The following is a 12,474-nucleotide window of genomic DNA, read 5'->3' on the forward strand; positions in this document are numbered from 1 at the left end:
ATGCACGGCCCCATGTTGCAAGGATCTGTACACAATTCTTGGAAGCTGAAAATGTCCCAGTTCTTGCATGGCCAGCATACTCACCGGACATGTCACCCATTGAACATGTTTGGGATGTGCTTGACCGGCGTATACGACAGCGTGCACCAGTTCCCACTAATATCCAGCAACTTCGCACAGCCATTGAAGAGGAGTGGACCAACATTCCACAGGCCACAATAGACAATCTGATAAACTCTATGCGAAGAAGATGTGTTGCACTGCATGAGGCAAATGGTGGTCACACCAGATACTGACTGGTTCTGAGTCCCCAGACCGCCAATAAAGCAGAAACAAAATGCACATTTCAGGGTGGCCTTTTATTGTGGGCAGTTTGAGGTACACCTGTGCACTAATCATGATGTCAGATCAGCATCTTGATGTGGCACACCTGTGAGGTGGGATGGATTATCTCAGCAAAGCAGAAGTGCTCACTATCACACATTTAGACAGATTTGTGAACAATGTTTGAGAGGAATGGTAATATTGTGTATCTGGAATGAAGTTTAGATCTTCAAGTCCATCTCATGAAACATGGGAGCAAAAACAAAAGTGTTGCGTTTATATTTTTGTTGAGTGTATATAATGTGTCAATTTTATGGTCAAATCTGACATCGAAACCTATTTTGTTTTATGGCTTTTTAAGATGCTGACACAAATTTTGGATGAATTTATTTTTAAGAAAAAAATAGTCCGGAGAGCTACATTGAAATTGTAAACAAGTTACAAAACTTGCATAAGGAACAAATTTATTCTTAGTCTAACATATTTATATCGTACTAGGTGAGACTAAAACAGCTTATACTACAATTGTAGCTGGACTTTTGACTTCATCATACTTCTCCATCCCCCCCCTAAGAAGTAGGTGAAGTTGTGCCAGACATCCTAACTCTCAAGCTACAAATAAAGGCCAGTTCATTGTAGAAGGATCTGCTTATAGGAGTCAAGGTAAGTTCATGGCCTACTGTGGTGCTGTGCAGCTCTCTGTACATGCATGTGCAGTTCAGAAACTATATTTCTATTTTATTTCTGTGTGATTAAAAACTGCACTGCTTGAGAAAAGTAGCAGTCATCTCTGGTCTTATCATTCAAGAAGTTCCACAGTTACTCATCATTGCTCATCTGCATAATCACTGACAGAGCTGAACTACACAAGCTTGCAATGAGACCTGCATCTTTTCCACCTTAGGCCCCAAACTCACATCATGATCATCTGAGTCAATGGCTTATTTGTGCTTCTTTGACAGATTCAAACTTCAGTGCATGAAACCTGGACGGTCATTGGTTTGCCAGTGATCAGTTAAAACATGAGGTAGAGACATGCATGTTGTCACATGAAAATGTTTCTGCACACCTCCTCTGCACCATGCAAGAGTCTCAGCTAGGATTAAATGGTGTTTGCATGTACTTCAGCTCTAGTCAGACAGTGTCCCGGCACTGATAAAGGCCTCATACTGTAGAAATATTTCAGAGCCAATGAAGATGACAAGGCGTAAATATTGAAGCTTTTGTCAGATACAAGAACAACTTTGTCATTGTCTAGAAACAAAACTACTTATTTAGAGGAAATGTCTAGTTTAAATGTAAACTTTTAAATTCTAATTCTAATTTCTGTCAAAAGAATTGTATTTGAGGAGTAAAAAACAGATGGAATGGAGAAAAAAAGAGGAAGAGGAAATAATGATGAGGATATAAAGAAAGCAATAGAAGTGTGTTCTAACTATTCACTACTACTGGTGAATAGGGCTACTATTTCATCTTTGGAAGCCCAGTTTCTGCTGGGCGAGCTTCCTGTAAAACTGTAAGAGCAAAGGGTATTTTATAGACACACCAAGACATCCAGATCAAAGACTGATCAGTGGTTGATCCAGACTTGAGGGATCAGTCTGCAAAACACATTTTACTCATCTGAGATATCTGTGAATGAGAGACTGTAAATGGTGGGGGTCAGTATTATTAGTACATTTTTGTGTGTTTCTTTCCATTTGGTTATCATGAATTTAAGAGTGAATAAAATGACATATTACATTATCTGAAAAGTGTCTGATTCACTGCTCACAAAAGAACAAGCTACTAAGAGTAATCAAATGTCGTAAACCTTCTGGTTCTTTTAGAAAAGACCTTATGTGGTGTTACCATTTTAGTTGTAAACGCTGAAAAGGATTTCATTTGCAGTCTGGCAGTTCAACTGTATAATTACCAAAACAAAAACAAGGCTGGAAGGTGTGTACAACTAAAAAGTGCTTCAGAAGGTCTCAAAGGTGTTAGTGTTGTGAAACATATCAAAGATAATACTGTGTTCAGGCATTAGACATCTTCGCCCCAGCTGCAGTGGTTTTTCACTGGTTCTCATTATTTGGTAGGGGCGATCGATTGTCTGCAGTTGTGATTGATGGAGATTTGTGGGGCTTCCTTTGTGTTTTTACAGGGGCAGTTATTTCTCAGGTGGTAGTGGTTGAATCCTCAGGTGCGGCGCCATCTTTGCTGACCTCTAGTGTGGTACCACCGGATTTCAGCTCCACTTCGGGGGTTTTAGCAGGGATTGCTTTGGGAGCAGAGCTTTCAATAAGATCAGCATGATCAGGGCTTGCTTTGGAATCCAGCCCTGGCTCTGGTGTACCATTGGTAATAGGTTCTGGAGTGGTGGGTTTGGGGGGCTCAGGTGTGGGTGTTAGGGCACTCTTGCTCTCAGGTGTTGCAGTGGTGGCTTTGGGTTCAGCTGGCTTAGGCTCTGGGCTTGGAGTGGATGCAGGCTTTAGTTCAGCTGGACTTAGACCAGCCTTGGGCTCAGGGCTCGGGGCTGGGCTGAGTTTGACATCTGCTGGTTTGGGGGTGTCCAACTTCGTTTCCACAGGCTCATCAGGGATTTTCTTGGTTTCAGGGGCTGGGCTGACTTTAGTTTCAGAAACTGTACTGGGCTTGATTTCCATGGCCTGTGAAACACTTGGCTTGGACTCAGCAGCAGATGGAGGACTTGGTTTAGTTTCAGGAGCAATAGAGACACTGACAGCCTCAGAGTCAGGGATTTGATCAGGGGCGTCAGTGTCAGTGTCCAGCGGGAGGGCAGTGTTAAACCCAACACCAGAGTCACTGGTCTCAAGGTTACCGACCCCAACCTCTTTAGAGGAAACCTCCAGACCCTGAGTTCAGGGAGACAACAAGGCAGGACAGGTTAATATGTATAGCTTCCTTCACTAACAATTCAAAGTGACTTTGAGGCCAGATTGAACGGACACACAAGAGAATATAAAAGCAGTATAAACAGTAAACAGGTTTTAAAACTGTGAAACAAAAGTGGAAGATAATAATAAGCTAAAATTGGATAAAATAGGAGGATACAGGTCACAGCGCAGTTACAGTGCAGTGCAAGGTTTGAACAGATTAAACTCAACACAAGGCAGTGGCAAACAGAAACATTTTCAGCCTTAAAAGAACTGAGAGTTGGAGCAGACCTCAGGTTTTCTGGGAGTTTGTTTTAGATCAGCATTAGCTGCTTCTCAGTGTTTAGTGTTTAGGAAGAGAGGGCAGAGTTGTCCCAGAAGACCTGAGAACTTGTTCATAACATACCAGAGGATCAGAACTGTGTTCTGGCCTATACCATTCAATGCAATCGTAATTATCATTAAACCATTCTCTGTCATACAGGAAGCCACTGCAAAAGTCTGAGACCTGGGCTGATGTGATCCACTTTTCTTGATGTTAGTGAGGACTCTAGCAGCAGCGTTCTGAATAAGCTGCAAATGTCTAAACGCAGAAAACAGCATAAAAATTGAGACATTATTAAAACCTCTGAATGATTTCATTTTCAAACAGAAATGTTACATGTCCTTGCCTTAATGTCCACCTCAGTGCTCTGAGATTTCTCTGTGTTGTCAGCCTGGGAGTGCTTGGAGTCCTCACTGAGTTTGGTGATGTTCTTGACCACCTGTGACAAAGCAAGAAATACCACTCATTATATCAGAATATACATTATCATCATCATCAGCATCACAGTGTCAGTAGTATGTGTGTCCTTCCAACCTGTCTGAAGGCCTCTCCCTCGTCCTCTTTGCCAGCATTCTGGGCAATCTTCTCCAGGGCAGCGGCCCTCTTGGCCCTCTTCTTCACTTTGATCAGGCAGGAGAGCAGGCAGACAAGCAGAAGGAACGCCAGCAGGCCCAGCAGGGCAATGATTGCCACATACAGCGTCTCCAGCCTTGGGGCTACAGAGAAAGGCAGGAGTAGGAGGGTCAATAATTCAGCTGACATTTCGTTCACGGGTTGAAATTCCACAGCAGACAAAGGACAGAGATCATCACACTACAGAATGTCTACCTAGCTATGACTGAAATCTAACCCTTTATCCATCAGCCTTTCAATCGGGTTGCCCCTTTCCTTGCTTACATTGTACTTCCAGGTGAATGGTAGACACGGTGAATCCCTGTGTGTCGATGATTTTAAACTGGCCCGCGTCCGTAACCTTGACCTGATCCAGGAAAACCAATGAACCATCCACAGAGAGACGGTCCTCAAAGCCCACCTCTTCCTGAGCCTAGGATGAGAAACACATTAAACACATTGCAAAAAATACATTAGCTCTGAAGTGACCCTAACAACACACAAGTGGGTCGTACTAGGCTGAGTGTGCATTAAGGGGATTCACAATAATAAAGTAAGAGTTACATTTGTAATTTCTCCCTTGTCCAGCAGCAGACGGGGTGTGGGGTCATTTTGAGGGGTGTAGTACAGTTGGACCAAAGAGCTGTTGAGTATCAGGTTGATCTTCAATCTTTTACCATAAGGCAGACTCAGGAAGCTTTGGTGCCCTGAGACACAGAGGAGAAGGAAGGACACTGCATAAACACAGAGGCCCCGTGGATCATGAAGTGCATTAGCCTGCTGGAGCCATTAAAGACTTAGTCTTTAAAAAGCCATTATCACAGATGAGAGAGCGTAAAACTAAAAGGTGAAACAACAACAACAACAATATTCCGAGTGAAAGTCCCCTCCCTTTAAATGAGTCAAGCATGGGAAAGAAGATATCTGTCTTAGTGCTCTTACCTTTGACATCAAGACACATTTTCCTTTTAATGTCCCCCACATTATCCCTGATGGTGTAGCTCCCCTTGTCTGAACCAGTAACAGCGTTGAGGGTGACGTATTGATCATTCACAGTGATGCGACCTCGAAAGGGCTCCGCTGATGTCCCCGTCATGGTCAGCGCCACCAAAGCTGGCCTGCAGGAGGAGAAGGTCAAGGATGATGTCAACCTCCCCTCTCAGACATGCTGTCTCGAAAAAATGTCATCATGCAGACTCAGTTGGGTTAAAATATCGGTGTAGTTTTGCTGACTCTACCTAGATGTCTGGTTGGCCTCCACAGCACTGGGTTTGTACTCCAAGGTGATGGGAACATTAACCCCTGACAGAGGAATGTGGAAGCTGCTGCCGTATTTGATGAACTGCTCGCTGGAGCAATCTAGAAGGTAAAAGTGAATGCAGTGATGAACATTTTTACTCAGGTAAAAGCAAGGGACAGGGTTAATCACAGTTGATGACAGTTAGAAGGAAAGAATGCAGAGTCGACTTTTTTCAGCTGAGCTTGACGGATGTGACAAAAAGGGGGACAGACTGCAGAGAAAAGAAGGAACCAGAAATTTCAGGGTAGCGGGAATGAAAGGGTAGAGATGCAAACCAAACAGAAAGGGCAAGACAGGAAAACAGCAGGGAGTAAAGGAGAGAGGAGTGCGGTGGTGGTTAAAGAGCTGCATAATTATTGTCTGGCAGCTCCAGCATGCTCTCACACTCTGGAACACACACACAAACCTCTTCACCACCTCACAACAACACATTACTCCCTCCATATGGCTTTTCTTCCACATATTGCTACACTACAGTCGCCGTTTTCCATGCTGGGTTTGAGCCAATTCCTCCCCTCAGTGGGTTTGAATCCTTTTTTTTCTGGTTTGTGTGTGTGTGTGTTTAATCTCATCTGAATTGAGAGTCAACGCTGCAGAAACTTGTAACATTTACAAACAAGATGTGCAAATGTGAGATTTATTTAGCTGCTGACTGCACCATGTAAAGTGGATTTGAGGTGAAATGACACATTTTTGACTACAGACCAGCTGTAAGAGGCTGATTCTTCATCCTGAGATACACACCTTCAAAGTCAGTATTAACATTGGTATTAACAACATTAAAGGTATCAAATCCATCCAGTACTTAGCTAGACTAAGTATTGTATTGGTTGTCTTCCATCACTCACACCAACTCCATTAAAAAATAGTGCTAATATGAATATTTCTAACTTTGGTTTTGCAATCAGGATAATGTGTGTTTACATGAGAAACATGCACAGTGCATCTGTCAACACACTCACTGAGCTTTGAGCTGATTTCCCTGCTGTGTCTGTGTCAGTATAACATGTCAGTTTAGACTTTATTAGCATTTGCAATGCGCCATTCCACTCAGTACCTCGGACGATAAGTGAAATGCGGTTGACGTGTTCTGGATTTTCTGGATTCTTCACGGTGTACACGCCCTCGTCTCCCTCACCCACATCCTCGATTACGAGATGGCTGAGGTGCTTGTTTAGTTTTCCACGTGCATTGAGCATTGAGAAGCCCCTCATCAGGACCACTTCTGGGGACCGAGGAGCAGATCTGTTCCGAAACGTGACCTCCACTTCACGTGAGGGCAGCAGGATGTGGAAATCTTCCCCGTGGAATAAAGTCATGGAGTCCTCATCAACTGGAATCATAAAGTGGATAAAGGAAAAAAAGAAAAACACATGTGAAGCAAGCAAAACATAGGATGTATAATTGACGAGTCAGAATTATATATGATGTTGGGGTAGACAACAGATTTACCTTTTACAGGAGCAGAGAGAACTGCAGACAAAAATAAAATGAAATAAAATGTGTTATCATTAGTGTTCGAACATTATTTATTAAATTAATGTAACCACGAAAGTATCAAACATCAGAGTATAGCATGGCAGATTCATAATGACAAAATGAATTGAGACGAATGTTAGCAGACATACCTGTGGTGATCAGAAGGCTGAGAGCAATCACACTGGCAGTCACCATTTTGGCTAATACTTTTGTGTCTAAAAGGAAAAAGAAAGATGTACAGTGGGCAACATGACCTGATTTTCTTTATAGTGAACAGTTTGGACAAGCTGCATTATATGATGTGGAAATGATTGTGAAAGTCCGATCCAGAATAAAGCCTCCGCTGCCCAGTGTGTGAGGTTTGAAACTGAAAAAGCTTTTGCTGACATATGCAAAAACACTCATACATATACCTGGCTAACAGACACATACACATATGTGCTCCCCATGTAAATGTTTTTACTGTAATTCACAAAAACATTAGTCTCTTTGACATAACGTTTCCAGTGCTGTGGTCAGGAGAATTTTAGACACATACAATCCATATAATCCCTGTAATAAACATTCTCAGGAAGTAAGCTTCAAACAGGTAATATAAAGATAGGACAGGCCAAACATCATTTCCACAGGACCCTGTGAATGTTTCCAAGAAGAATCTTGATTAACCGCAGCTATACTGATGGAATGTTGATGATGTTTGTGTGTCCTCTTCTGTGCAGAAACGTCACAGGCACCACATCAAATGGCTAAAGCAACAAAACAGTCCTGTGGTTTCCATTTTCAAAAGCCCAGGAGGGGAGGAAACACCTGCAGTGATCACAGGCAGGCAGGCATGGTTATCTATGTACAGGCAAGGGATCCTTCCTTCCTTCCTTCTTACTGGTAATTTTCTTCTTTCCATCCTTCCTTAGGAGAACATACTTAATCTAATCATACTACAATCTAAAAACCCAAACTATCAGCAGAGAATCTGCAGTCTCTGTAAGTTCTATATATCCTGGAGGTATTATTGGACATTGGACATAAAATCAGCCTGTGGTGCAATTTCTGTTCAGAAAGCCATTAGGACTTAATAGCATACCTGAGTGCAGTTTTCAAATCAGGGTCATGAGTGGATTTATGTGTGGAAGAAGGCATTGTTTAAAGTCCTTACTAACAGGCATTTATGTGTTAGAGGCCCTTTCAGGAGCACATAGGTGCATGTTTATGACAGCCAACTGACTCTGGATCACTATCAAGGATCGTCTATTGATTGTATATATCAACATTTACAACCAGATGAATTCATGAGTCTCAGGGTGTTTTAAATGGCGATGATCTGTGTAATGACTCGGCTGTGCTTCCGATAGGATACGTCCAGAACAACAAGGGCAGCGGGGTGTCTTTACTCTCTGCTGGAGAAGAATTCACTTGAAACTGTGGAAGGATTATGGCGACTGCCTTCTGCTATGCTGAGGCATCTGAGGCAACACATCAAGAGACAGTTTGTGCAAAAGGAGATTTTGCTGCAGTTTTCATTTACAAAGCCCAGGAGGGAACTGGGAGGAAACACCTGCAGTGCTCACAGTCACACTTTGCAGCAGCTAATAAACATGCAGAAAAGATAAGTGTGTCTTTGTAGCACAGCAGATGTCATAAAACATCACTTTCATGCTGGAAACGAAGAAGCCATCTTCAAAACATGTACATTTGCAGCATGTCTACAGTCTGCCTGGAGTTATATGTAACATAAACATATTTATGTGGCCTCATTGCTTCTTGTTATTCAGGAATAATTAACATGTAACTGTCAGAATCTGAAAGCAGAATTACTGTCTTACAGAAGACCTCACACAACCTCTCTGGCTGTCACATCCTCACGCCACACTCTGGGCAGAAGGTGTACTGATTTTATTGTAAGTGAAACAAAATATGGAACAAAACTGCGTCACACAGAACAGCGTCTCTTAAATCCCAATACGCTGCAATGTGAGGACAGCAGCCCCCCCCCCTTTTGTCTGCTGTGTATCCTGTACAGACTAAAGACTAATCGCTGACCCTCATCGAAGTTTAATTAATACACCAGGCTGATCAGTTGGCTGTAAAGAAAAAGAGAAGCGGACCGTGTCCATCTGTTTGTCACAGCAGTTGGCCTCACGGAGTCACCGCAGACAATCTGCTGTTTCTACGAAGGATCTGTGAAGCAAAAAATCTCAAATCTTCCTCTGTGTTTTCTTTGAGCATTTCAGGCTGAAAACAACACAAGTTCTGCTTGGCTGAATGCAAAATGCATATATATTACAGACTTATGCATGCTGTACTCTGGGCTGCAAACTGACACAGATGGGCCAAAAAAATATTTATATATATAATATATTCATAATTGAAGGACTTCTGATTTTGATCGGCTCTTCATCCCAGACTGTCTCTCTGTTTTCTTCACTCTTCTATTTTTTGTCCATTTTCTCTCCTCTGTCAGCATCTCATGTTTAAGTGCTGCCTCCTCTTCTTCTGCCTCATTTGACTTTTAGTGCTTCAGTTTTCTGTCATTTCTATATTTCTTTCTGCTACATTTGACTCCTCTCATCCCTGATACACCACATCTCATGTCATCTGTCTCTTTCCCCCACTTTCTCTGTAGATATCTCTCCCGCTCTCTTTTTAGCACGTCTCTTTCATCCTCTCCTCCTCCTTATCTTATATAATCCAAGCCAATGCATCCCACTCTGAAATCAAAGCCTGCGCCTGTGTTCCTTCAAACTCCGAACTCCCTTCTTACCAGAGGGACAGACGGGTCTTTGTCCACGGTCTTTAAAGAGGCGGAAATGCCTTCAATGACTGCAGATGTGGGGAATCTACAATGCACACTCTGTGTCTTTCCCCTTCATCAGTTTCTCTCTTTAATTTACTTTATTGAGGGAAACATGTAAACACACACATGTAGGCACAAGCAGTGCCCTGCTGTCACAGAGCATTGCGTCAATAGACGCACATGAAAGTGGATGTCGACTAAAGATGCTTGAGAATTCTGCAACATCACTACAACTCTCATCAGAGCAGCACAACAGCATATCTGGTCTAGACCAAATCAGAATGTATAATTTCATAAGTTTGTCTTCCAGAGGATGCCTGTAGCAGCTGACAGCCCACAAAGCCAGGCTGCAGTGAACTAAAGGATGAGACAGGTTTCCAGCATATTGCTTGCACCTGTCAGATTCATTAATGTCAATGGACACGAGGGAGACAGCGGGGAGGGGGTGGGTGGGCTGAGGGAGCTATAAATGTGCCATATATTGACACAAACACACTCGGAGGTGATAGAGGAGGAGATTGTTTATGGTGAGGATGAGATAATTGTGCAGACTGGATTGTATCAGCTGCTCCATTGTTGGGTCGGTTTATTGGCCTTCGTGCTGCAGGACACTGCAGGTGACACAGGAGGAGAGCCTACGAGCCAGAGCATCCTCTCAGATTATGGATGCTATTAGACTTTTAAGTGCTGACAGCACATGCAGGATGTAGGGGAGAGGAGTAAGACTGAAATCAAATCCATAATATCATGTTTTATTTAAGGTGAAATAATATGATAATAAAATGTCTTTTTCATTTAACATATTTATATTTTCTCTTATTTTCCTATGCATTTTTATCCAATAATGCATAAGGCAGGCTAAGCCTTGATGAGCCGGCTCTGTGACGGGACTGTTTAGTCTTTAAATGGGATGAACATATGTTCACACCTTTCCTCGCTCATGTAAATGCTGGTGATAACATCTCGCTGCTCAAAGTCTCATCAGTCACCTCCAAACCGGGACAGCCGACACACGCATCCACCGAAAAACTGCAGAATTTAACCCGTCACGCACCAGGCAGATTTTAGGACATACATGTAATGTTAAACAGACGAATGACAGCAGCCCACCTACCTTTATGAGAAGCCGGCTGGTTGCTGCGGAGCGGTCACCGCTGAGATGGTCGGGGTGCTGCTTCAGAGGAGGAAATCTGCGTGGATGCAGCCTGTTTTCTCCCTCTCCGTCTCTCTCCCTCCCAACCTCGCCCCCCTTAAAAGCTGCACTTCACGACTCGGGCTCAACATTTGGAAGATGTTCAGAATATGTCGGGCTCCGCTGCTCACTCTCGGAGCCACTCGACTCCTGTCGGGAAACACCGGCAAGCATTAACCCCCCCACCCCCACCCAGAAAACACCTTCAGAAGTGTGGTCATCTGACAGTGGAGGAGGAGAAGGAAAGCCGATTGTTTGGAATGTAGGCCTATGAAACCAGAAATCAATGCTGACACAGCACATATCAGCCCACATTACATTTGTTTACACTATCTTACCCATCGTATCTGTCAAAATGTAATCCAGCTATTCAATAATAAAATAACGTTTCTTAAAGACTCACATTTGAGTGGCTGGGGTGCTTTACCATCTATTTACTGAGGACATGATTATTTATTTTAAAGCTTCAAGGTTGCCATGTTGATTTCATAAATTTCAATTAGTTATATTGAAAGCAACAGATCATATATGATAATAATAATTAAGGAAACTTAAATTAATTAACCAATTAAAAATGTAATTGGTAAAAACTACGAAACCAGATAAAATAGTACCAAGTGTGCATCTGCAAAAAAAAAAAAATTAAAATGAAAGAGAGCAGATTGAAGCAAGGTGTCTGGACTTGTAGAGTTTTCTTGAAAACGTTTCGCTGCTTGGATGAGAAGCGAAACGTCTTCAAGAAAACACTACAAGTCCAGACGCCTTGCTTCAATCTGCTCTACATATGATGACCTGGATGACTGAGAATCTTCATCAACAAATGAAAGAGACTAAACAACATAATAACATCTTAAAAATCTTTTTTCCACTATAAGACAGACTTGATGTTCTCTGTAATTAGGTGGAAAAAATGTGTGTGACCCGCTATAGTAAATGCAAATAAGTAACAGCTAATAGAAAATATTTAATGTTTTCATTACTAACATAGAAGGCTGCCATGATTTAGTACAAATACCAACTTCATTATTAGCTAGGTAGTTAACAATCCATCACCACAGCATTGAAACTGACAAACCAAATTATGTACAAATTAAGTACAATTACATGTAGTGAAAAAGAAATTACAATGGACTGCAAAAACACACACTGTAAGATGTTCATGTACAAGCAGCATCAGTCAGGCGAAACACCGTGTCTTACTTTCCCTGGAGGTATTGATCGAATAAAGGCTTATTGGAGTATGCAGTGATGGATAATGGAGACAGGACACGCTGGTCATTCCATGATTATTTCACTATAAAAGGCACGGTGCACTTCTAATGAGGACCGGAAACAAGCATGTTTCTTCCATGGAACACATCATACCCACCAGCCAAACTGGTGATGGAGCTGAAGCACTAAGCACGAGGAGAGTAGCAGCAGTTCAGCAGTGTTAATTCATGCTCCTCTGCCGTTGTTGTGAGATGTGAAGGGGGAGGAAGTGTGTGTGTGTGGGGGGGGGGGGGGGGGGGGGGTTGGAGTCACAAGGGCTCTTAATGGCTAATAATTACATCTCGACCAGCAGAGCTGCAGCTT

At 42.6% G+C, this 12,474-nt stretch overlaps 1 protein-coding gene across 2 annotated transcripts; it reads right to left on the minus strand.

Moving 5' to 3' along the window:
• Positions 1–621: 621 nt before the first annotated feature.
• On the minus strand, positions 622–11,026 carry LOC114447898 (uncharacterized). 2 transcript variants are annotated; one of them, XM_028424421.1, is made up of 11 exons: positions 10,822–11,026; positions 7,066–7,131; positions 6,890–6,910; positions 6,495–6,770; positions 5,376–5,496; positions 5,080–5,255; positions 4,702–4,844; positions 4,423–4,570; positions 4,060–4,241; positions 3,872–3,964; positions 622–3,179 (listed from the first exon to the last, which is right to left on the minus strand). In XM_028424421.1, exons 2-11 carry the CDS (start codon positions 7,109–7,111, stop codon positions 2,481–2,483), a joined length of 1,905 nt encoding a protein of 634 aa, XP_028280222.1. In that variant the 5' UTR covers positions 7,112–7,131; positions 10,822–11,026; the 3' UTR covers positions 622–2,480. The 2 variants fall into 2 exon arrangements, with proteins under 2 accessions (XP_028280222.1, XP_028280223.1); XM_028424422.1 differs by lacking the exon at positions 10,822–11,026 and having other exon boundaries at positions 7,066–7,463.
• Between the last annotated feature and the right edge of the window lie 1,448 nt (positions 11,027–12,474).

Source organism: Parambassis ranga, chromosome 16, assembly GCF_900634625.1.
Source record: "Parambassis ranga chromosome 16, fParRan2.1, whole genome shotgun sequence".
NCBI lineage: Eukaryota > Metazoa > Chordata > Actinopteri > Ambassidae > Parambassis > Parambassis ranga.

Excerpts from the sequence above, each read along its gene's own strand:
- LOC114447898 (XM_028424421.1), bottom strand. The coding sequence starts at position 7,111 with ATGGTGACTGCCAGTGTGATTGCTCTCAGCCTTCTGATCACCACAG. Across the intron at positions 5,256-5,375 it reads GAGGCCAACCAGACATCTAG|GCCAGCTTTGGTGGCGCTGA; the intron begins GTAGAGTCAGCA and ends CTCCTCCTGCAG. Across the intron at positions 3,180-3,871 it reads GCACTGAGGTGGACATTAAG|GGTCTGGAGGTTTCCTCTAA; the intron begins GCAAGGACATGT and ends CCCTGAACTCAG.